The sequence below is a fragment of the Balaenoptera ricei genome, chromosome 3 (genome assembly GCF_028023285.1).
Source record: "Balaenoptera ricei isolate mBalRic1 chromosome 3, mBalRic1.hap2, whole genome shotgun sequence".
Taxonomy (NCBI): Eukaryota; Metazoa; Chordata; class Mammalia; order Artiodactyla; family Balaenopteridae; genus Balaenoptera; species Balaenoptera ricei.
In genome coordinates, this window is record NC_082641.1 from 34,630,597 (window position 1) to 34,655,624 (window position 25,028).

The 25,028-nt window shown below is 43.5% G+C and overlaps 1 protein-coding gene across 1 annotated transcript in view; it reads right to left on the minus strand.

Moving 5' to 3' along the window:
• Positions 1 to 5,440: 5,440 nt before the first annotated feature.
• MROH2B (maestro heat like repeat family member 2B) overlaps positions 5,441 to 25,028 on the minus strand; it is a 59,416-nt gene continuing 39,828 nt past the window's right edge. Inside the window, exons 27-42 of the mRNA XM_059919069.1 lie at positions 24,927 to 25,016; positions 24,484 to 24,604; positions 22,010 to 22,107; positions 19,045 to 19,197; positions 16,738 to 16,895; positions 16,077 to 16,203; positions 15,416 to 15,603; positions 14,220 to 14,360; positions 13,704 to 13,818; positions 12,923 to 13,069; positions 12,489 to 12,671; positions 8,379 to 8,534; positions 7,907 to 8,041; positions 7,129 to 7,231; positions 6,020 to 6,085; positions 5,441 to 5,547 (exon numbers count right to left, since the gene is read on the minus strand). Of these exons, the coding sequence (XP_059775052.1) occupies positions 5,441 to 5,547; positions 6,020 to 6,085; positions 7,129 to 7,231; positions 7,907 to 8,041; positions 8,379 to 8,534; positions 12,489 to 12,671; positions 12,923 to 13,069; positions 13,704 to 13,818; positions 14,220 to 14,360; positions 15,416 to 15,603; positions 16,077 to 16,203; positions 16,738 to 16,895; positions 19,045 to 19,197; positions 22,010 to 22,107; positions 24,484 to 24,604; positions 24,927 to 25,016 (2,088 nt within the window). The remainder of the gene's footprint in view (positions 5,548 to 6,019; positions 6,086 to 7,128; positions 7,232 to 7,906; positions 8,042 to 8,378; positions 8,535 to 12,488; positions 12,672 to 12,922; positions 13,070 to 13,703; positions 13,819 to 14,219; positions 14,361 to 15,415; positions 15,604 to 16,076; positions 16,204 to 16,737; positions 16,896 to 19,044; positions 19,198 to 22,009; positions 22,108 to 24,483; positions 24,605 to 24,926; positions 25,017 to 25,028) is intronic.

Below are 25,028 nucleotides of genomic sequence, written 5' to 3' on the forward strand. Positions count from 1 at the left end.
CTTTTTATAATAGTTCCTGAGTCCAAAAGTCTATCACCTACTGTCTGACTTACCAGTTTATCTACTCTGGTAATTACATGCTAAAATACTAAGTTAAGTTATTATTTTATTACCTTGTTCAAGAACTTCTTCTGGCTACCCAGTGTCTTCCAGATATAGTGTAACCTGATTTGTCATTCAGTATTTGGCCCTTTGCTATTTAGCCGTCTTCATCTCTTAGTAACACATTTCTGCTATTGTCATGGGGCTCCATTCCATCCTCTATGGAAGTTACAGATTGGATAATGGCCCCACAGTCCTGTCTACCTCCATTCACAGGTCTGGCACATTCTCACCATCCCAGCCCTAAGCAGAGTCACTGAGGGTTGGATGTGGGGTAATTAATGACTTTCTTATAATTCCACTGGACTCAAGGTAAAGATAAATTTCAACTCCCCCATCTTTCCCAGAAAAATTTTACATGTCCTGGTTAAACTGTCCTGCAGACTAATAAGCAATTCTCCAGGTTTCCCATTTTTAAGATTGAGCTTCTTTTTGACCAATGTTCAATTGAGGTGTTAGGGCATTGCTCAATTTAATCCTCAAGATTTACCTCCGAATATTTGGAGGAAGTGATAGGTAAGGTAGAAGGAAGGATTTCTTATCTTGTGTTTTTCGGTGGCTCCCAAATTGAAAAAGAAACTATGAGTCACATATATTTAGAAAATCGTGCTCTCCAAATTTACCTTGCTTTCAGGATAACCACATAATTCAATAAATAAAATCCAGGACCATGTGTCCAGAAGGAATACAAATAAGTAAGATTGTTTTTTTGGATAAATAAAGTTTGACAGAGTAGAGGTAAGAAGTAAATGCCATTTCTCAGGTCATGACTTGGTGATTTTTATATGTACGCAAACACACGTACATTTTTGTAATGAACCCCACTGTCTTTCCCTCATGTTGCTCGTGACTCTACCCATGTTTTCTACTGTCCCAGTCTTAGGGATACCTGCAGTAAATTAGAAAGAAAGAGAAATTCCAAGAAATGATAATTCCCAGACTGCAGCTATAGAAGATTGCTTGTCAGAGAGTTGCTTTCTGTCAGGGGTGTAGATCAAAGTTCCTGATTAGCTCACAGGATGCTACCATGTGTGACTGACACGCATTCTCTAGTTTTATACTTAGGTAATCTGAAGGAGAGTGGCAGGGTTGGGGACTAAATCAAGTGATAATAAAACACTTTTAGAAAATACTTTGCTGCAATCTTGGAGTCTCTTGAGGGCTCCAGAAGAAGTGCCTGGTCTTGATTTTAACTTTTAAAACTATGGCGGTAAGGGGACAATTCCAATGAAGCAATCCCCCTGGCTTCTTTCTTTGGAAGCCTATTTCTTTCTTCCCATCTGTGATTTTTTGTTTTCCTGTTTTCTGGTAAAACTGTCTTCTTAGCAAGGTCAGCCAAGCTAAACGTCCCTGATTTACCAGCAGAACACTGGCTCTCATTGTTGGGTTAAAGGGCAGAGCGCTGAATTGCAAAATAATGTGATTCAGAGCGCTTCAAAGTAGCGCTGGCCCATTAAGCAGTCTGTGAACATCGTTGAATCTCTATCCTAAAGTAAACACAAGTTGAAAAACGATTACATGTGCAAATAATAGTGAGGCAAGCAGCAGGAGTAACAATGAAAAACAAATCTGTAATTTCTTCACGAGTTCTTGAACATAATTTTTCTCTAGAACTCTCCTTCCCTAAGACCCTCAGTAAGTCTCTCTGCCCCAGGTAACATGGCTGTGTTTGAACCATAGAGATGAACCACGGAGGCCAGTGGAGGACTGACGGAAAGAGAGGCATCAAGGGGGGCGGGGGCAACTCTTTGAGAGCGGATGGTAGTGGTTGGGAGGGATTACGAGAAATAATTGTTGGGGAGAGCAAATAGGTCTAAATTTCCCCTGTCACACAGCCTGACTGTGGCTTATTCTGTATGATAAGACAGCAAGTAAGAAGGCTGCGATGGGGAATTGCAGTCAGTAAGCGGCCGCCAGAGCAGCTGAGCTGGGATCCTCTGACTAGAGGGACCGCCTTGTCTACATCCTCTCCAGAAGGGCAGTAACGTTCGCTGAGCCAGGTACGTGGCCACGTGGGGTAGGATAATCAGCTGGCTTTATATGCCAGTCGCTGAGTTTATGTTAAAATTTGTGATTCTAATAATAAATTTGTTACTATATTAATATTTACATTGTATAGTTAACATTTGCGTAAAAATGATTCTGTGCGAGGTTCCTAAGTGCTTTACTTGCACGTTAATACATTTAATCTTCACAAGAGCACCTTGAGGTAGATAATTATGATCCCAATTTACCGATGTGGAAATTGAAGTACAGAGAGGTAAAATGATTTTCCCAAGTCACACAGCTAGTAAGGCGTGAAGCTGGAATATGATAAAAAGAGTCTCGGAAATTCTTGTCAGGGTGAATCCTTCTAAGATTAGGGTTTAGACAAAGATTTAGCTGTGATGCGCGTTTTTTGGGGCCATTCTACCTAATTTCCACCAATCAATGATAAGGAAGGCCCTGCTGGTTCTAGGATGGGTGGAGAGTAATAGTGGGGATGGATATATAAAGAAGTATCAGACAAGGTCTTGTGTCAGTGAATTTATACTTTTTGAGAACGTCCTATAGTTCTGGGTGGCTCAGCCCAAATTCTGTTACGACTCTTTGCCCCATGTTCTGATATCGTCTTGTGCAATACTGTAGCTACTAGCTACATATGGCTACTTAAACTTAAAATTAAAAGCTTAATTCCTCCGATGGACTAGCCACATTTCAAGTGTTCAGTTGCCACACGTGGCTAGTGGCCACCATATTGGCCAGTGCAGATATAGAACATTTCCGTCATTGCAGAAAGTTCTATTGGAAATGTCATTTGACTTAACCCGCCAAAGAGGTCAACTAAACCCACGTCTCTTGCCTTCTTTTTCTTGCTCTGTTTCATGTATATTATGCTTGGGAATAGCTTCTGACTCCATTAAGAATTTAATCGAAGCCATTACCCAGAAAATACACCTATGCAATTATGCACAGAAATTTGCATACGACTTTGAGTGGAATCACAGACTTTCTGTGTAATAGTTATCCACTGGTGCGTAGCAAATTACCTTAAAGCTTAGTGCCTTAAGACAACATGGATTTATTATCTCATACAGTTTTGTGGTTCAGGAATTCAGGAGTGGTTTAGCTTAGTGATTCCGGCTCAGGACTCCCGTTAGATTGCACTGGGGTTGCTTGATTTAGCAAATAAAAATATAAGATGCTCAGTTAAAATTGAATTTTAGAAAAATGATAAATAATTCATTAGTAGAAGTGTGTCCCATGCAATAATCAGGACCTACTTTTACTAAAAAAATTACTCATCGTTCACCTGAAATTCAAATTTAATTGGGTAGTCTGTCTTTTATCCCATAGTCCAGTCAATGTGTCAACTGGGGCTTCAATCATCTGAAGGCTTTACCCGGGACTCATGGATCCATTTCCAAGATGGCTCATTAACGAGCCTAGTAAGTTAACTCTGGTTGTTTGCAGCAGGCATCAATTCTTGGCCACGTGGACCTCTTTTTGGGTCGCTTGAGTGTCCTTATGTTGGCAGCTGGCTTCCCCCAGAGTGAGTGATTCAAGAGAGTGCAATACGATTTATGACCTTGGCTTGGAAGTCATACTGTTATTTCTGAACTATTGTATTGATTGCACAGGGCATTTCTGTTCACTGTGGGAGGGGGGTACATAACCATCAGGAGGAAGGAATCATGGAGCCATCTTGGAGGATGGCTCCATCCTCTGGAATTTCTACACAGATGTCATAGAGTATAAGCTCCATGAGGGTAGAATTTTTCTATTTTTTTTCTCACAGTTGTAGCCCCAGTGGCTGTAACAGTGCCTCGTAAATTATAGGCAGTCAACAAATATTTGTTAAGTGAATGAATAAATGGGACTCTGGCCTAAAATCTCTGACCTAAAAGATTCCTTTGGTTCTTAAAATGTTTTGTAGAAACAAAAGATGCTTTCCCAAAGAGCTTGGGGATGAAGGGGTTAGAATACAGGTGATAGGGATTTATAAAGAGGAACATCAGTTTAATAAGTTGCCACTGTTTGAGTAAAGCATCCTAGAACTTGTTTGGAAAACTGGGGATCTTTGAAGAATGCACTAACCATTCTGTCTCTAGACTGCTGTTCTAATCTACAGATCCTGGACTTGAGCTGCAACATTTTCAGCCTGCAGCCAACCCTGCTTACTTCAGACTGGCCTCCACAATCCCAACTGGCCAGAGCCAACTCCTTAATATCCTGTTACTGTTTGTCCTGAATTCAGTGGTTTTTGTATACTGACAGACTCCTGGTTTTTCTCAAGTCTGAAGTTAAGGGGAGATTCTGTCAGCAGCCAAGGACCTCTCTGTTTGGTCCTGAACAGGTTTTTTCCTCCAGTTGCGTGGCTTGTCCCTATACTTGTGCTACTAAATGTATAAAGGTATATAGTTATGCCATCCCTTAGATTTTCTCTGATTATTTAACGTGCAATGTTAAATACATTGCACCCTTAAAGCTGTCTGTCCATTTATCTTTATTTCGAAAATCTGAACAAAGGGCCAGCATATACTTGAGTTCAGTGTTTGAAATTTAAATGTCAATAAGATAAAAATAATAGCAAAAAAATAATGTTGCTCATGAATGATCCTGATAGCGGTGGTGTTAAATGAGTCCCAGGCTCTGTGTTAGAAACTTCTTTGTCTGTACATGATTTCCTGTATGTAACCTTTCAGGTGTGCATTGTGAAAAAAGAGTGAAGAGTTATTATTCAGATGCTACGAAGGTCAACACATGCGCCCCTGCATACACACAGTTCAAAGGGATCAATGTTCTAGGATAAAAATGGAAAGGAAACTATGAGATTTAGTAGAATGTCAGAAAGGGGCTTTTGTAGAAAAGTACCTGGCACAGTCTCGACACATAAATTACAACTTAAGAACAGACAGGTTAAAGTTTGTCGTAAGACTATTTTTTAGAGAGAAAAGAGTGTGAGTAGTAAGCCAAAGCTGGCAAAGATATGAGACAAAAGGGCTCCGTGTGGAGAATAGCAGTGGTTCTCTTCTTAATGGTGACAGAATTGTTTCATGTTCTGTCAGTTTTTGATATCTGCTGGGATGTAAGCTTCCCAAGATAGAGGGCTGTCCTATGCAAAGCCATGGGGCTGTCACCACTCAAATCACAAGTTATTCCTCAAGTGAATTGGTGGGCGTGGGTTTTGCTAACAGAAGCCACCAGGAAGAGCCTGGCGGGTAAGGAAGATACCACCACTTCAACATCCCCACGCTAGGTGCCATCTCTTTCCTCAAGATGTTGCAAGTTTGTGCGTTATGAGGATGAAGACAGGAGTCAGTTATAGAAAAGGCCTAGCGGTTTATTTCCTGATGGTTTACGGATGGATGCTCATCTCTTTGCACCTTCTCAAGAGGGTCTGCAAGGCAGCTTCGGCTGCTCTCTGGACACTGATGCAGGGGTCTTGTCGAAGTGCTTGGAGCCCTGAAATGGAGAGAATAGCAATGTCCAGTGAATGAAGAAAGCCAAGGCCCAAGCTGTGCAGCACAGGAGGGCTACCACTGAGGGTCAGTGCTGGGCGGGGCTCAGGCCCCCATGCTCACGTTTTACCCTGAGAGGTAGGATTTGGATCCACAAATTGAGCATCTATTTTAACACTGAAATAAGGGAAGAGAAGATCCTGACCTTGTGAGCAGTAGGTTTATAAACAATTGGAAAATCGAAGTCTGTTGGGAATGATGCCTGCAATGGGATGGAGCTGGGGGTCACCTTACACTCTGGAGAAATTCCAGTATCTGGGGAGCACCAGAGACGATTGATAATGGGGTGCACTACGATTTTACACTACGATTTTACACTACAATTTTACGGCTGACATGGGACTTGGAGCAGCATTAGTTTCTCTTTCTCTAAGAATATAACAGTGCTCTGGGCAGAAACTAGGGTTGGTACTCACGTGTGGTCAGCTGTTCTCTGTCTATTAACTCCATATATTGGTAGGTCAAATTGAGAACAATGGCATCTAAAATCAACAGGAGAGAAAGTTAACTGATTTCACTGTAGAGCAACAGGCCACGGAAAGCAGATCGGGGCACAGTCTGCCCCTGGTAAGAAGTTAAGTGATCTAGCTAGTGAATTCACAAGCTATAGACTCCCTTTGCACCCCCAGGATGATGTGAGGGTGATGTCTATGGGGTCTTGAGTGCCACGTCTGGAAGTGGTCACTCACCCACTATGTATTTGGGAAAACTCACATCGTGTCCTCCAGGGGGCGCCAGTTTTCAGGGTTTCAAACGTGAGTAAGCTATGGTCCCTGTCTTCCAAAAAGTTACAGTGTAGTTAGGGGGATCCTCTACATGATCCAATAAGGAATCCTTAGGTTTTAACTCAATCTTAAATGTGGCCAACCAAGTGGGCCTATTTGCTGGGGGCTGGATTAGTTGGAACGGGTTTCGTGATAAGACTTAGAATTTCCTAACAGAAGGATCCTCAGAGACTCACTTACTTTCCTTTTTTATTTTATAGATCAGGCAAAGAGGCAACACAGAGAAATTAAGTGACTTGTCCAGAATCACACAGCAGAGCCAAGGTCTGCTGGTCCCCATGCCCACACACTTTCCACTAGTATCACATCGCTGCTAAAGCCCTCAGCTCGAACTGAGCTTAGAAGGTTGACTATGGTTTATATTAAGGGATGATGCAAAGGAAAACACTTAGGCAGGGGCAGCAGGCTTGGATCAAAGACTTGGGGAAAAGAAGGAGCAATGACTTGGAACCAGAAGAAGCATGAAGGACCCAGTAGGGAGAATGGTCTGATGGAAAGAAAGTGAGTGTTGGCAATTCAGAAGCTGTTACTGTAAGTTTGCAAAGAGAACAGGTTCTTTTGAGGGAAGATGTTGTAAGACGTAAAATGAATTCTTTCTGGCTTTCTTGTTTTTCTTGTTTTTTTTTTTTTTTTTGGTCTTCCCAGTCATATCGGCATTCACGCTGGGGTAGCTTCCAGGCAAAGCAAAACTGGCTGGCAAAGAGCAGACCTGTGAGTGGAGAGCGTGGACGTGCCCTCACCTGTGAGTTTGGTGGCCGCGCTCCTGATCATCTCCCAGCTGCTGCTGAAGAAGGTGAGTGAGTGTGTGTGGAGGATCCACAGGATTTCTTGGTTTTTCTTTGCCTGGAAGAGATGTGTGTTACAGAGAGGGCAACTGAAAGGGGGAGGGGGGTAGGGGAGGGAAGGACTGGAAGTTTGGGGTAGCTGATGCAAACTATTATATATAGGATGGATAAACAACAAGGTCCTACTGTATAGCACAGGGAACTATATCCAATATCCTGTGATAAACCATAATAGAAAAGACTATGAAAAGAATATATATGTGTATAATTGAGTCACTTTGCTGTACAGCAGAAATTAACACAATATTGTTAAATATAGTTGTATACTTCAATAAAATTAAAAAAAAAAAAGAGGGCAACTGAGAAGCGACACTTTACGAAATTCAGCATCCCATAGGCCCTAAGAAGGGACATCTAAAGGAGTGAGCACGCATACAGCCATTAATTGTTCTGTTGGAAGGTGTGTTACGGCTAGTTCATTCTAAATTTAATCAGGGTGGCACTGGGGCTTATAGGGCTAATCAACAGATGAGTTTCAGGAATTGAGAACAGATCCCAGTTGGGACTTGGGGACAGAGCAGAAGGTGATGCGACAAGATACCCAGAATCACTGCTGTCCTTCCCAGATGGTTCTGGCTCTGGCTGGGATTCCTTGCTATGCTGTTTGCCTTCTGGGATTTGCCTGGACTCTTGGCCTGCATTTTTTTGGAAGCAGCACCTCCTGCACACTCACCAGCTTTGCACAGAATTGCCTGTAGAAATCCCTGGCCCTTGGGAGATCCTGACCATCAGGGAGATGATCTAATACCCCACAGAGTTCCTGGAGGCCCAGAAAAGGAATGCAGATGATCAGGACATCACGGCAAGCCTGAAAAACAGAGTTTCCTGCATCACAGTCCGTAATGCTGGCTCCCCTTCCAGAAGGGAAGACACACTGACTGGTTGTGTGTGGGGAAAGGAGCAGTAAAAGTCAGTGATGTGAGGGCTTTACAGTCAGTGCTGCCACCTTCCCAGTTTCAAAGATGGAAGCACAAGCTCGGGAAGCGATGGCAAAAAAGCACCCAGGATGGGAAAATTGGTTTTCAGGTTCGTTTGAGAGTGGTGCCTTCAGACCTGGCTTCCGGTCCGGCTAGACCAGGCTTCCCGGCACCCTCTCGGCTGTGGGGAGAGGAGGAAGTGCAGGTGTCTGTGCAAGGGCCACTTACAGTTCTAATCTTGGGATTGGGATCCCAGAGGTGGAGAAGGAATGAAATCATGCTCTTTTTAATTTCTTCAGCAAAAAAAATCTTCCACCTTCTTCCTGTTAGGGATGCCAGATTCTCAAATAAGAGGACGGCCGTCAGCCTCACATCATCCTGCTCCTGTGGTGACAGATGCGTGTTGTGGGTGAGTCCTCCACGCAGGCCATTCCCAGCTGGTACCCCTACCCCGCCCGCCCTTTCCCACTTCCGTGAAGGCAGGCTGGAGCCCTGGCGCACCTTTGGCATAGCCCCTGGGTGTCCCAAGGATGCCTTTCGTTTCCCAGCAGCTCTCTACCCACACGGCATGAATTTAGAGCTGGAGACTTGGTTTCTGACTCTGAGGAGCTAATGGGGAAATGTGACCACAGGAATAATAAACAGCGAGTGCTGGCAGCAGAAGGCCAGGGAGGGTTCTTGTTTATTCTGTATATTGTACAAATTAGCCTGATTGCATCATTAGCCTGGAGTTATGGGGCCTCTGATCTAAATTGCCCAAGGCCTAGGACTCTTCTCCAAGATCCCAAATACTTTGCAGAGGGATTACAGGAAGCTCAGAAATTTGGGCCTTGTGTCTCAGAGAGAGAAGATAAACAAGTGCTTAGCCCTACTCTTGTATGTGAAGTCATGGAACTGCCTTGCTTGTCGTCCAGGAGGGTGGGCAGTGCTTTTTAGTAAAAGATGAAGGATGTATGCGATCTGAAGAGAAACCAGAGTATGGCAGTGCTTTTTAGAGCCAAAGGGTAAGGTGGTGGAGAAAGATGGCCTTCTATTATCTCAGACACTTTGTTGGTATGGTTCAGAGTTCTGGTGAATTTTCTGGAAGTGTTCTTTTTTTTGGGGGGGTATCTAGAAAACTAGTTTAAAATACCCATAGAAAGGCAGAGGGATGAGGGGAAAAGCCATTCTGAGTAGCAGAATATTATTTATTTTATTTATGTATTTAAAAAATTAAAAAAAAATTTTTTGGCTGTGCCTCGCGTCATGCAGGATCTTAGTTCTCTGACCAGGGATCGAACCCATGCCCACTGCAGTGGAAGCACAGAGCCCTAACCACTGGACCACCAAGGAATTCCCCAGAATATTATTTAGGTTAGCAACAAACAAGGGCCAATAAAAAAGCACTCCTATGAATATGAGGGGGAGAAGATACAGGAGTTTATTTTGATGGCAAAATAAAATGTGTGAGAAGTGGGCACATACACAAAAATGCCATGAAAAAGGAAGTTAACAAAGATCTTCCATAAAAAAATCAAGATGGCTTGTTAGGAAAAGGCTAGAAAAGTTAATTGAATAACATGAGATGTGACCTCATAGAAGGGAAATGTAAGTAGAAATGTTCTTTAAATGTACTAGGAGTAAGGTCAAGGTATATTTTTAAAAGATCTCTTTTTCGAAAAAGAAAGCAAACCAGTAACAAAGTATCTAAAAGGTAGAGAGATATTTACTTAAAAGAGTCCTCTGAATTTTCTAAAATCAAAGACCTAATGATAGGTCAAGCAAGAATCAACCAGTTGGGATGATGAAAAACCAGAAAAGAGAAGGGGTAAAGTGTTTTGGGTGCTGGGAGAGATCTTAAAGTTTTACTCAGGTGCCAGCGTGGGAAATAGCAGTGAGCAGGTCCTGGAGCATGGGACAGCAGCCATGTTTTCTGTTCTACCACTTTTTCAAAGTGTAGCCATATTTTTCGATTTTCAAGAAAGTACTTAAATATTGAAGAGAAGAAAGGGAAAACTTAGAGATTACAGAATTGTATGCTTAATCTACAGAAAAATATAGGGGCAAAGTATCATAGTTGAATATATTTGCAGAAAGAGAGCGTTATAGGACTGTAAATAGCATGTCATGACTAAGACTCAATTTTTGTCAAACTTTACGTTTATGCAAATGTGATGAAATTGATACCTATTAGGAATGCGAAAGGTCTAACCTAACAACCAGATAGACTTTAGCTTTTTTTTTTTTTTTTCTTATGCATTAAGACTGAGAAATATTCTCTTGACCACAAAACTCGTAGATGGACTTGTGATTATTGGAGGCTCGGATCCAAGAGAGTTACTATCATTGGATCAACAACAGTCCAGGGAAACCTAACAGGTGGGGCTCTGTAGGGCTGACTTTAGCCCTTTGTGGTTACAGATTGTCATCAGTTACCTGTGTAATGAAAAAAAGAACATCTTCATTATTTTACAGAAGATACTAAATTGAGTGAGAGCCCAGTAAGTATTTTTGGGGACAAGATGAGAATTAAAAGTAAATATTGGTACACTGGAGAAAATAGTTGGAAACCAGCAGAAAGCTGCTCTCTAAGGCCAGGTTTAGGCTAGTACACAAACAAGAGAAACTGAAAAATACAACACTGGAGGACGATTGACTGAGGGCATGTGTTGCAGACTGCAGTCTGGAGGTTGGTGTGGTTAATAAATTGCTAAAGAGTCAGGAAGAAAGGGCAAGATTAAAAAAATTTGGAGTGAATAAATAGGAAAAGATTGGATTTGAGAGGCAATTTTTCTTTAGATTCTATTCAGTACTTCTCAGGTCTCATTTAGGGATACAACACAGTCACTGGCTTGTAAAATATTTAAGGAGCTGAAAAATTAGGTTTATGGTAAATAATGAAGGAAATAAGGACTTTTCAGTCTGGAGACTATCAGGTGAAAAGGTAATTTAATAAAGCCTTAATGTCTAAGAAGGATGCATTGGAGGAGGCAGCCAGAAATTTCCATCTCCTCTGACCACATAACAGGAGCAGGCAGGTTTAGATCACAAAAAATCGGTTTAAGTTAGACGTGAAATAGATTTTTACATTGATGTCAGTGAATAAACCAAAATGAAATAATAAAATCTGGTTTCCCAGAAGGTATAAAGAAAAATGACCTTTGCCTAGGACTGTTGTTGACTGATCTTTTTTGAAATGAGGGCTATAAACCATGTCAGGGGATGACAAAATTTTTCCATAAAAGGCCAAACAGTGAATAATTTAGACTTTGCGGGCCACATGGTTTCTGTAACAACTAATCAGCTCTGCGGGATGAAGGTGAAAGCTGCCATAGATAATATGTAACCAATGAGCATGGCTGTGTGCCAATAACACTTCATTTACAAAAAGATGCTCCAGATCGAATTTGGGATGAGCCATGGGGCAGTTTACTGACTCCTGGATGAAATGAACCGCACAAGCATTTTGAGTCTGAAATCTTGCACGTGGAAAAGGTATTGTTGGAGGCAATAACATCTAGCCCTGTAGGGAGTACTGTCATAAGCTGTGTGCCCCCAACAGCAGACTTTCTTTTTCTTTTTTTTTGAATTTTTGAACTTTATTTTTTATACAGCAGCTTCTTATTAGTTCTCTATTTTATACATATTAGTGTATATATGTCCATCCCAATCTCCCAGTTCATCCCCCCCAACCCCTGTTTCCCCCCTTGGTGTCCATACGTTTGTTCTCTACATCTGTGTCTCTATTTGTACCCTGCAAACCAGTTCCTCCCAACAGCAGACTTTGAGATGAGGATTTAGGTGTAAGTCACTTATCTGGGAGGTGGGCCCAGGAAGCATGATAGGCAAGAGAGGAAAGCTACGAAAGGGAACATTAGTGAGTGTGGTACCTTTACGGGCAAGTGGAGCACCGTACTTCTGAGGGGTGAGGAAGCCAGGGAGTTTATCTACAAACTCTCTTTTCTTGTTGTTTGAGGGTCCTTTCCCAACACATCCGGCCCACCTTGCTCAAACCAATCATGATTCCTGGGCCAGAGAATACCCTCAGGCAGACACACAGGAAGCCAACAGGCTGCACAGGAATCGAACAGGTGACTTCTGGGGCAGGTGATCTCCAGGGCAGGTGATCTCTAGGGCAGGTGATTTCTAGGGCAGGTGACCTCTGGGGCAGGTGACCTCTGGGGCAGGTGATCTGTGGGACAGGTGATCCCTGGGACAGGTGACCTCTGGGGCAGGTGATCTCTAGGGCAGGCCAAGGCGTGCAAATGGACACCAAACTGGTCTGCTACAAGCACTACCTGAACCTCTTTCTGTTCACTCACTTCTGGGGAGGGAAGATTCCTGAACAGGCTCACTTACGTCTTCAAAGAAGGTTCTTGTTTGCAGCACTATTTCTTTGAAGTAGAAGCTTACATCTCGGTCTGTGAGCAGCTCCAGGATCTTTTTTAGAGCCTTCAAGCTTTCACAGACGACCTCGGTGCGGGCCAGGTGATAGAGGCCTCTGACGATAGATTCTAACATTATCTGCTTGTGCTTCTTTACCTATTTTGAAATAAGGTCTCTTAATCTCGAAAATTGTTCTATGTGTATCTGGAATAGGGTAGGAGACCCCAGACAAGGGGATTGACATTCTTATAGGGTCACGTGTCCTTCAACCCAAGAGCCACCACTTCAGCAACTTATTTGGATTTTCACTTAATTTCTATGCAACCACAGGGTGTGGGTTAGTAAATAATTATTTTAAAACTCTACTTAGATGAACTATTTTGTGTCCCCCCCCAAACTCCTTTTACCTTGTGAGGGGCTCCAGAAGCGGTATTGCCGAGCCCTTGGATGGCCATTTGCCTCAGAATGGCGTTGGAGTCCCAGGCACTCTGACCCATCAAGATCAGCACATCCCGTAGATTCCCGTGCTTCCAAAGGAGTGGCTCCTTCATGAGCTGAAAATGAAACACTCCTCCCCTTTAGTTCAGGGAAGGGCCTCCCTTCAGGAGAGTTCCAAAGGCATTATAGCTGTGATTAAAGAGTAGGGCCTCAGCTGCTTGTGGGGCAGAGGAGGGAGCCCTCGGGTGAATTCAAATGTCTGGCAGGAACTAAGCTCTAGAAGTGAGCGCCCCACAGGTCAAGGTTATGTGGTGATGAGAACCAAAATACCTAGTTAAGAAGGTATTTCTAATCTAAATGGAAACATGGAGCAGGGAAAACAGGAGTTACTGACAATTTCCTTCTTTGCATTGGCTGGGTCAGCCTTTATCCCAGAGTTTGAAAGGACCATAATATATTTGTTGGTTGCATTTTGTTTTGTCCCTTCCAGGTTGATTCTCTACCCTTCTCTGTCTTGGGAGTTGATGTCTGCAGACCAGAGGGCAGGAAGAGGATGAGGCTGGGTTCTTTTTCCTCTCTCTTTCTTCCTCTCTCTGCTCAGGTACTGTGTCTCTGGCAATAGCTGGATCTCTCCATTTCCAGAGATCCCAGAGAGGGTCCCTCTTCCATGGCTCAAATTCCCACTGAACTCCTGAGAGAAATACCCCACTGGGACCCAACGAGCCTGCTGGGATGGCTGTGTTCCCTTGCCTCAGAGAAGAAAGCTGCGCCCGTTATCCGGTAGTTCTCCGAGGAGGAGGTCAGGGATGGGAAGAGTTGTTCCGTGATGTCCAGTGTGACTCTGTGTTGCCACACTGCCATGCTCCTAGAAAACCAAGGCTCCCATTGTAGCAGAGACTTTTTTCTTTCTAAACAGTGGAAGACACTTTAGTCTATTTCTCTATCAGGAAAATAAATTATCCAAAAAGGAATGTTAAAAAGGAAAGAGCACCGAGGCTTAACTTTAGAATAGCCTATCCAAGTGCCCGACTGAAGTGTAGTTTGCCTAAAACTGTGCATTGTATCACTATTTTTTGCGGGGTTGGTGAGTTTGGGGCTGATCCTACTGTCTCTTCCCAACCGCTTTGCTCTTTCTTCCCTGTTTTTTTCTCCTGGACTGTAAGTCCTTACTGAATCAGTTGCTGTCAGTGAAGTTGCCTGCATTGCATTTTTACTTTGTTTTCAGTTTTTTCCTTCGTATCCAGTTCTGGAATATCTGCACATTACCTGGCCAGCGCGCAGACTCCTATGTGGTGCCTACTGGGACTACTGAGGAGGGTCCACATGTTGTCCCCCTCGTCAGATTCTTTGGCCAGCCCTTCTTTCATGGCCTGGGCCTGCACACACTTCAGAGTTGTAGTCGAGAGCCTGAAGGAGACAGTTGGCATCACAAAAGTAAGTCAATGCCACGCAAGGAATTGTGAATCCCCAAGTCCTCAATAAAGATCATCAAGCTGTCTGTATTCTGTATTTTCACTTATTATATCTTGGGGCCCTATATTGATATGTGTGGATCTGGTTACTTGTAACCACTGTATTCTACAGAATAAATATAGCACATTGTGTTTCTTTTTAAAAAAAATGTTCCCTACAAGGCTCCCTCACTCCTGGATGAATGGAGGTTGTTTCACTGGTTCTAAAACAGAACAGCACCTTGGAAATCAGGATGCCTCTCGCAGTGGATAGTGCGTTGCAATTGTTGGCCAGACGGTAGTTGTGATGCAGTTGCTATTGCCTGTGTATACAGTGCGTGTACATGCATGGATTTAGGTATGGCTCTTTGAGCTGTGGGCATTTTAGTAAAGTTACATGTATTATTGGAACTACGTGTGCTGAGCCTAACTGCTACTTAAAATGTCTTTAAAAAGGTTGATTTGACATCGGAACAAAAAGTTAATGCAAAAGAACAGGAAAGCAGAGCAGTGTGATAAAGGATAAAAATCTATACCTAATATTCCTCAAAGAGCTTTTTGGATCAATATAAAATGCAAATTTAATAGTATAAGAAAGCACTGATTCATGACTTAATTGGGACTCTTTTTTTTTTTTCCCTTTCTCAATGTTACGCGAAATAATGTTGCTTCCTTCAACTGGAGAAGTCTTAGATTTGAGGAAATGTGGTATTTATTTTTATTTTATATTCTTTCCTCGGTGGCCTTGAAAATCACAGAATTCCAACTTTCCTTGAAAGGTCTCAATGAAAGAAAACAAAGGAAGTGGATTGGGCCCTCTAGGGAAGAGGACATAACTGCTTATTCGTTATATGACCGTTCTGGGCAACTATGCCGGGTACCCAGGGAAGAAGAGCTACGAGGCTCAAGGATGCAGGGGCCTTGTTTCTTCACGGGTAGCTGAGGCCATGCCGGCCCCTCCTGGCGTCTGGGGTCAGGACTCAGGAAGCCCCTCTCCGCCTGGCTGTTCACCTGCAGGGGTCTGCGAGCTGCTGCCGTTCCCCCTGCTGCATCACCCGCCGGCGGCGGTTTAGGGTCGAACGGGGCATCTTCTGGCCCAGTGTGCAGCTGACCAGCTTCAGGAAAAGGGCGAACAGCTTTGGGTACAGGCCTGCGACAGGGGTGCCTGTCGACACCACTTCATAAATTGCACAGGCCACCTGAGGGGAGAAAGGACCCTGTGGTCAGGCAGGGCTGATCTTCCAGTTTGTTTTCTCTACAAAGGATTGCTTTCCAGGTTGACCACACTTGTGGTAAAAGCACATAGAAAAGGGAGGGTTTATTTGTCTGGAAACTTCTTAACTCCTGCTGTGTTTCTCTCTCAGGGCTGCCATGTGGGGCGACTCCAAACTCCAGGGGGCACCAGTACTGGGGTCTTTCAATAATGAGTAGATATCTTGAAGACTAATTTGGAAATACAGAGACACAGATTTTCTTTGGGCTGATGAGAAATTTGCTTCTAAACATGATCAGCTGCAGACAAAATCACTGCCATATTTGTCCAAAATAAACTGGAATTGATTTAAAACCAGGGTATGAGAGGGGGAGAAGTGTGATTAATGCTACATCACCCAGTGCCAGGTGGGATGGAGTGGGACAGCATCCCGGGCGGGTGGCAGGTTGTCCAACTCACGGAGATCGCCTCTGTCCCCGCGAGGTCATCTTCTAACTCATTCTCCAGTTTGTCTATTAAGGCTCGCAAGAGTTTGCCACTGGAGGCTGGGTTCTCAGCCAGGGCCTTCCACAGTGTCTTTGTGTCCCTAGGGAAGCACGGCAGGAAGCCGATAAGGCTCTACTCCTTGGGATGTGAGCTTTTTCATCTGATCCACTCTAAAACCACATTATGACTAATCACAGTTGCAAGGACGGATGGACATGCCAACATGCCTGGGGATAATAAGGATGTTTTGTTTAACAATCTAGCATTCTGGCCTTGGGTTGCTGAGGTTTGTTAATGTTCATCAAGACAGAAACCTCTCATACAGATTCATTTTAGGCAACCAGAAAGGGGAGAAATACTCACTTTCTAATACTTATTCCTATTAAATAAACACACGCACATACACACAGACACACACACACACACATCTAAAACTCTCATCATCCAATGAGGACATATATTTGAAAAATACTTGGAAAACCATTACCTGTGATTCAAACACCATTTTTGAAATTATTCAGGTGAGGTGTTTTCAACTTTTGTTTGCTATCTTTCTCTCAAAGCACAGATTCTTCCCCAATACCTTACAGAGTGGCCTTCCCTAGGAAAAGGGACCAGCTCAGTTAGAATCTACCTGTCAAAGGGCAGAGGCTTCTGTAAAAGGTTGGCAACAACTCCATCCATGTGAAAGCTGGCTATTTGGGAGATGGCTTCCAGCATAAACTGAAAACTTTCCTCCTTTTGTCTGAGGACCGGCATGTGATGGTAAATTATGCCCAAGATTTCCAACAACTAAAAAGAAAAAGCCAAATCAAACACTGAGTTGCCATTTTCCCTCTACATGGATGGCTTAGGTCATGTACGGTCAGCGTATTGTGTGTGGTGGTTGATGAATTAGAAATAATGTTAAAAAAGTAATTGATTCTACACATGGCCTATCTCTTGCTCAGGACGATTATCGATAAATTGGGCATTTATTCTTAAATCAATTTAGCAAACATTTAGCGAAAGGCTGCATTATGCCAGGTGCTGTGTTGGGCACTGTGGGGCATTTACCAGGGATGAATAAGATGTAGCCCTTTCTCAAAAGGAATGGGTGGTCTCATAAAGGACATCAGCCATATACCCAAGGGCTGTCCACAAGGCTCTGTATGGCAAATGGTGTACAAGAGGTGTACAGGACTGATAGGGGAATCCAGAAGTAACTGAGGTCACTGTAGAGGGACATCTGGTCTGGGTCTCAAAGGATATATAGCAATTCCAAAAGGCAAGGTGGAGATGGTGGGGAAGGTCATCCTCATCAGAAGGAAGAGCACAGGTAAAGATGTAAAGTCAGACACCATGAGAATAGAGCACAGAGGGTTTAGAGAGCAGTGAAACTAATCTGTATGATACTACAGTGGTGAACATGTGTCATTATACATTTGTCAACACCAAGACTAAACCCTAATGTAAACTAAGGCTTTTGGGTGGTTATATGATGTGTCAATGTGCATTCATCGATTGTAGCAAATGTACCACTGTGATTTGGGATGTGGGTAGTGTGGAGACAGGAGGTATACGGGAACTCTGTACCTTCAGCTCCATTTTGCTGTGAACATGATGGCTGTAAAAGCATAAAATCTATATAGAAAAATGGCATGAGAGCATGGTAGAGGCAAATGTGGAAAAAGTTTATGGAATAGGAGAATGGTCCAGTTTGGAGCAAAGAAAGAACGAAGGTGATAAAAGGAAGATAACTTGATAGGAAAGATGAAGCCAGATGCTAAAGGGCATTTAGGGCCACCTTTCTGAGTTTGGGTGTTAATCTGTGTGCAGTAGGGAATGATATTACACATCTGGCTTTTGACATGGATAACGGCATGTTTCCATGCTAAAGAACCTTTGCTTCTAGTGGAAATTTTTCCCGTTTACTTTGGATAGACACTTTTAGGTAAATATAATATTTTCTCAGAATTATAATTCCTTAATCATAAGTATCCTGCAAACATGAATACCACACAGTCCCATTTCAATGATTCTTGGAGAGGATTTAGGTCCCTATTGTAAGCCTTTACTTAGTGTGTGAACAACTTCCCCTTTTATGCTAAACACACAAATACATGGACATTGCAAATTTATTAACCTTTGATTCTCTCATGACTGGCCCAGGGCCTGCCACATAGTATGTACTCAATGAATGATTTTGAAAAAAGCTGATTGGACAGTAATTAGCACAGAGGTGCTAAAAGTCATGCTTTGGAAAAATTTTAAATTTAGGGTGGTTGATTCTGGGCTATGGGGACCATAACTTCCTCCTCCTGTTCCCCTTGGAAAGCCTTTATTGAGTTAAAGATTCTTTTCCTCCTCAATCTCTGAATTGCTGGTATTCTGTTTCTGACTTTAGGAGAGAGTGTAGAGTATCTCCATGTGGAGCTCTTAACCAGGCTTCCTGAATTTAAATCCTGTTCTCTCTGCTTAACTTCCCAGTTGGGAGGAAGGACTGAGACTTTTCTTTCAGTCAATTCCCCAATGACAGCTTTCTTTACCAGAAAATACCTAGGGGGTGTGCAAGAGCAGCTCGCAGAGTGGCAGTGGGATTAGAAAACTCTCTTGGCCCTCAGTGGCCATCTTACAGGCATTCGTTCACAAGGTCACGCTCATCTTGCAGACCTCACAACCCAGTTTTCCATGACCCACATGCCTCTGACCAGAGAGTGGCAGTCTGTAAAGTTCTTATCAGCACAGACTAGAGAAGCAGTTGAGTCAGGCTAGACAGGCACTGAGTGTGGGCCTGGCTGTCCACACGCAGCTTGGGTCTCTGTTGAGGCCTCTCGAGACCGTGCGCACTCCCGCCTGTGGCCCATCAGAGGACCAGCTGCGAAGTGGCGACCTACTTCTGGTATTGGCATTTCAGAAGTGTTAGAATTCTGCTCAGTTGTCAGATTGGCTCTTGGTTCACCTGATCTTCTAAAGCAGCTCCCTGCTCCTTCAGGGCAGCGATCATCCAGACGCCACATGCCTTTGTACACGTGGGGTTGAGGCTCTCCAGACCGTCCAGGGTTTCCCCCAGGAACATGAGCATTTCTTCACTTGGGATGAGTCTACTGACGATCTGAGAATGAACCCGGAAAGACTCATGTCATCAACCACCTCACTTTGTATCTGGACACCTATTCTTTGTTTTAGGATATTAGAAACCACTGGGCTTTCCAAAAAGTTAGCATATGACTGGGGCCATAGAAACCAGAGAGAATACTAAAATAGGACATAGACATGACCTGTCAACTTTAAGTAAACTTTCCTTGAAGTTTTCTCTTGATCATTTCATTATTTATTAAATTCCAGGCCCGCCAAGGCAATTTCCTCTCCAAACCTGAAGTTACATCATACCCCATAAAGGAAAAATAATGCATACTGTTTATATGCCATTTTATATGTTGTAAAGTACTTTCACATACATTTCATGTATCATAGAAATAAGTCTTGTGTCTGCCAAAGAATAGCTAGGCTTGAAAATTCAGGAAATCTATCACCGTGTACTAAGTGCTGTGCTAAATACCCAGTGCCTCACAGTATCCATACAGAGGGTGAATTATTATTTTTTTTAACATCTTTATTGGAGTATAATTGCTTTACAATGCTGTGTTTCTGCTGTATAACAAAGTGAATCAGCAGCTATACATATACATATATCCCCATATCTCCTTCCTCTTGCGTCTCCCTCCCACCCTCCCTATCCCACCCCTCTAGGTGGTCACAAAGCATGGAGCTGATCTCCCTGTGCTATGCAGCTGCTTCCCACTAGCTATCTATTTTACGTTTGGTAGTGTATATATGTCCATGCCACTCTCTCACTTCGTCCCAGCTTACCCTTCCCCCTCCCCGTGTCCTTAAGTCCATTCTCTACGTCTGTGTCTTTATTCCTGTCCTGCCCCTAGGTTCTTCAGAACCATTTTTTTTTTTTTTTTAGATTCCATATATATGTGTTAGCATATGGTATTTGTTTTTCTCTTTCTGACTTACTTCACACAGAGGGTGAATTATTATGAACGCTGTCTTTTGCTTTTGCATGTTTCAAGATCAAGAGTAGTCAATAAAAAATGAAGAAAATAAAAACTTGGCAACCTTGGTCTCTAAACAAGAACTATACACAATGTTTGGTTGTATATGTCTCTCCGTGTGTATGAATGAAAAGGCAGGCAGGGGAGGTGAAAAGTTAGAAGTTTGAATAAAGTCCAGGAGCATTATCTGGGGCTTTAGCCAAGCAAGATGGTCATGATTATGAGTTTGTGGGTATGAAAACATTCCTATTCACAACCGACTTCCTCCAGTATTAAATGGCCCGATGATGTTTGGTAGAACCATCTTTGAGAGGAAATGAGTTCCTTTTCACGAGTAGTTGCATATCCCAGCTGGTTTCTGAGTTACCATGGCTCCAAGATCAAGGCCTAGACTCGTGCCTCTGTTCTGTATAACACGAAATGCCTGCCTGGGTCCAAGCTCAACAGTTATGTGTTTGTTTTGTTTTTTTCATATTGGGATGGATATTGGTTTAGGAAGAAAGGAAGAAAGGGAATTCATGTTTTCGGAGCACCTCTCATGCATCAGACGCTTTCTTAGGCATTTGACGTATGTTCCCTCCCTGTCCCCCACGGGCTTGTCTCCTATGTTCTCATCACCTTCTCATCCCCACTGCTGCCTCCTTAGTCCAGGCCACCTAATCTCATATGTAGATTCTTATGGTTTCCTTCAAACTAACCTCACTAGTTTCACTCTTGCCAGCCTATAGTCTAGTCTCAACATGGCAGCCCGATGACCCTTCAGAAAATATAAGTCCAATCACGTTCCTCCTCGCAGAACCACCACTAGCCCATAAGGAGCTTTTGCAAATTAGGAAAAGTGCCCTGTTCTCAAGAGAGTTCTCTGTTATTGTCACAGTGACTGAGCTTGTTGGACCCTTTACTGCCCTCTGTGGATAACTGCCATAATACACATATAAACCTATAATGTCCACGTTAGGAATGATGCTGCCTCACTCAGGGGTGCCCTTGTACATTTCACAACTGCCACATTGTACCTAGTGGTCTTGACTCTTCTGTTCAAAACCCTCTGCTGGCTTTTGATTTCAATTGGAATAAAAGCCAAGATCCTTAACAAGTCCTGGAAGGCACTTCAATCAGCTCTGGGCTATCTCTTAGATCTCATGACCCACTTCTTTCTCCACCTCAGGGCCTTTGCACATGCTGTTTCCACTCTGCCTGGAATGTTCTTTTCTAGATGTCTCCATGGTTCTCCCTTTCAGAGGGGTCTTCCTAGGGGATCACCCCTCCCATACTCTTTATTCCCTTCCTTGATTTTATTTTTCTCAATTGTCACTACCTGACATCATATTTATCTGGCTGCTCCATCTACTAGGATGCAAGCTCAATGAGGGCAGGCGTTTCTATCCTTAGAGCCTAGAAAAAAGTGTGGCATGTGGTAGGTGCACAGGGCATATTAGGCAAATGAATAAATGAATGACTTGATCGACCAGGCCTCACAACAGCTCCGAGAGGGAGGTTATGCATTTTTTTTTTTTTTAAGATGAGGAGACTGATCACCCAGCACACACACTTCAAGCAGTGCACACAGAGTGCGTCTGATCGACCCCAAAGTCCTGTTCCTTCCATTTCACCCCACTGCCTCCCTCACCCTGGAGAGGGCCACTTGCTTCCCCAGGTTTCCCAGAGTGTGAAATGATGAGTAGCAGGTGTTGCCTGTGCACATGGACCCGGAGTTAATAAGTGAGTAGACAAAGGTCTTTCATTCAGCTAGAATGGCTTGGCTGTTGCCCTCCTGGGTAGCGGGGTGTACACAGCTGACTCATTTGGAAATCAACCCGGAATCATCCTTACATCCCTTGGCCAGTCCTCCATATCTATTACCTTTGCTATTTTTGAGGAAATCTTGATCTGGACCTGCACATCATCACATTGCAGCCCTTCCTGCAAATCCTGTAGTCTTTCCACTTCCAGGCGAATGCCTACAATCAACAAAGGGCAACATAGGAGTTCAAAGAGCTGATAGGGGTTGAAGAGGCTGTCTGTATTTTGATGTGACACTAATTCAGCTGTTGGATGCCTTTAACAAACCCACTAAAGCCTGTCTGATTAGATGGTGAGCATAAGAGCAAACACTGATTGAGTAGTTTCTGCATGCCAGCAGCATGCTAAATACTCCGCACGTAATGATCTCATTGCTCCTAAAAATGATCTGAGGTTATTTGCAGTTGAGAAAGCTGAGGCAGAGAGGTGTAAAGCCATTTGGCCAGATCACGCAGTTAGTAAAGATAGGAGAGCTGGAACCTGAACCCTGGTCTGACACCAATGCCCAGGCTCTCACTCCTCTGCTATACTGCTGTCTCTGTTGGAGTTCCGTTCTGCACTGAGCCACTTTGGAGGAAATGGTAAGGCAACCATTGTAATAGGAACATCAGCAACTGTGTAAGTGACTGTTGGTATCAATTTGTAAATGCAGACCTAAACGCTAGTGATATTCTGATTGTTGTTTGAATGGAGTATAGTAATTGTGGAAACTCACACCTGAACCACTCTGGAAGGCAGCCTAGCCAATGGGAAGACGACCTGGGCTCAAAGTCCAGCTCCACTGCTTTCAATTGTCCAAGCAACTGGTACATTTCTTAACCTCACATCCCTCATCTGCTTTAACAACTGACTGAACAACATCCATGAGTATTAAATGGGTATTTAATTTAGTATCACACTAGTTACTTGTATCTAGTAAAAAAATAATCATCATTTTTCTCTCTCTCTACCATATTTATTTGGTCAACCAAGAAAAATAGTTAACGTGAATAATGAAGTATGGGATTTCTTGTTAAGAAAGAATATTTAAGGACCTGAACTTTGCATGTTTCAGGAAAATAAAGGACACTAAAGGGAGAATAGGTAGAACAATAATAGAATTCTAATTCCTTTCTTTCTATGAGGTCCCTCTCTGGCACATTTCTTCTCTTATTAAAATGGTCTTTTAGGGGCTTCCCTGGTGGCGCAGTGGTTGAGAGTCTGCCTGCCAATGCAGGGGACACGGGTTCGAGCCCTGGTCTGGGAAGATCCCACATGCCGCGGAGCAACTGGGCCCGTGAGCCACAACTACTGAGCCTGCGCGTCTGGAGCCTGTGCTCCGCAAGAAGAGAGGCCACGATAGTGAGAGGCCCACGCACCGCGATGAAGAGTGGCCCCCGCTTGCCGCAATTAGAGAAAGCCCTAGCACAGAAACGAAGACCCAACATAGCAATCAATCTATCAATCAATAAATCTAAAAAAAAATAAAAATAAAAAAAAAAATAAAAATGGTCTTTTAGTTCTCACTTCCTTAATGCATTTTTCCCCCCTAGCTTTGGTAAAAGCATATACCCTTCATGAATTATCTTCCCATATCCCAAGGGACTGTCCCTTGACTGTCCCATATCCCAAGAGACCTATTTGGGCTCTGTTGAATAGTTTGTCCTTTTTGACTGACTCTACCCTCCGCCCCCAACCAAATCCCATCTTTTGGCTCAAAAGCTTTTGCACAGCAAATCTCACATACTTTTCTTATGCGAATCTTAGAATTACAATATCTCTGTGCTTCCAGCATCAGAACAGTGCCTGACACATGAAAAGTCACTCAAGAAATGCTCACCGAGTACCTAAGAGAAGGAAGAGCCGAGCGTGGGCATGAGCTGCAGTCAACCTGGCTGAGTGTTCCTGGCTGCACCTGGTCTGCAGAAAACTGTGCGTACGATGCAGGGCCCACCTCGGCGAAACACCTGCTGATTTCACCTGGATTTAATCAGGAAGCCCTGAGTGTTGGTTTCAGCCTGAGACTGATGTTTTAAAATTCCTTATATTTCCTGACATTGGCAGTTATTCACGTGTCCTGGCAGAGCAGACAGAGGTCCTGCTATGCAAGCTGGAAAAACCTCCACAAAGTTATCTCTCTTAGAAAACTCTGAAAGGCACTTTAGCACCATAATAATAGTGCAATTTCCTCCGGAAGAAAGCTGTGTGATAGAGAAAGCTTTGCTAATATGCCCAGTTGCTGTGTGATTTAAATCAGACTCTCAAAACATTTTACCTGCTTTAATGAGTCTTTATCATGCTCTGGTGTTATTATCTTTATTTAAAAAAACCAGAAGGCAGAGCCACTGAGGAAAAAGGATCTAAAAGAGAGACAAATTGTGTGACATAATTAAGGTATCAGAACTCAGAAATGGCTGAACTGGGGGAGGAAAAAGAGAGAGAAAGAGAGAGAGAGAGGAGGAAGGAGAGAGATATAGATGGATGAGGAGAAAAGCTGAGAACAAAAGAAAACATGTATCTTCTCTGCATCTGTGGGTTTCACATCCTTCCCTCACCTTTTATGCAGAACAGACCAATAGCCGAGCTTGCAGCCGCCTGGCGGATGGAGGGCAGGGTGTCACAGGAGTGAGGAGCCAGGAGGCCGAGGAGTGAGCCGATTTTAAAGTTCTCTGGTGCCTGCAGGACAAAGGGGGACCCCAAGGTGATGGGGTGGCTTGACGATGTCCCAGGATAGTCCCAACACTGGATATTAAGTCCCTTGTTCCTTCCGTGCAGGCCCTTGGAATAAAATGGAATCTCGGACTTTAAGGCCGTTGGTCAAGTAAGCGAGCAGGTGAGCAAAGACGCTCTGGGTTAGGACAGACCTTGCTGGTGGTTCTCCGGAAAGACTCCACCTGGGACTGGAGATCCATCCCGCACGAGTTTTGCATTCCAGCGGCCTCAGGGGTCCCCGCTGTTAGCAAGCAATGCCATCCCTCCGTTTTAGGGGCTTCCTTACCTCAATATCATTTGTCAGCACTTTCGCGGTGATCTGGAAGGCTCTTTCCCTTTCCCACTCTTTTTGTGAAACAAGCCACATTCGGAGAAGCTGTTGGTCAAA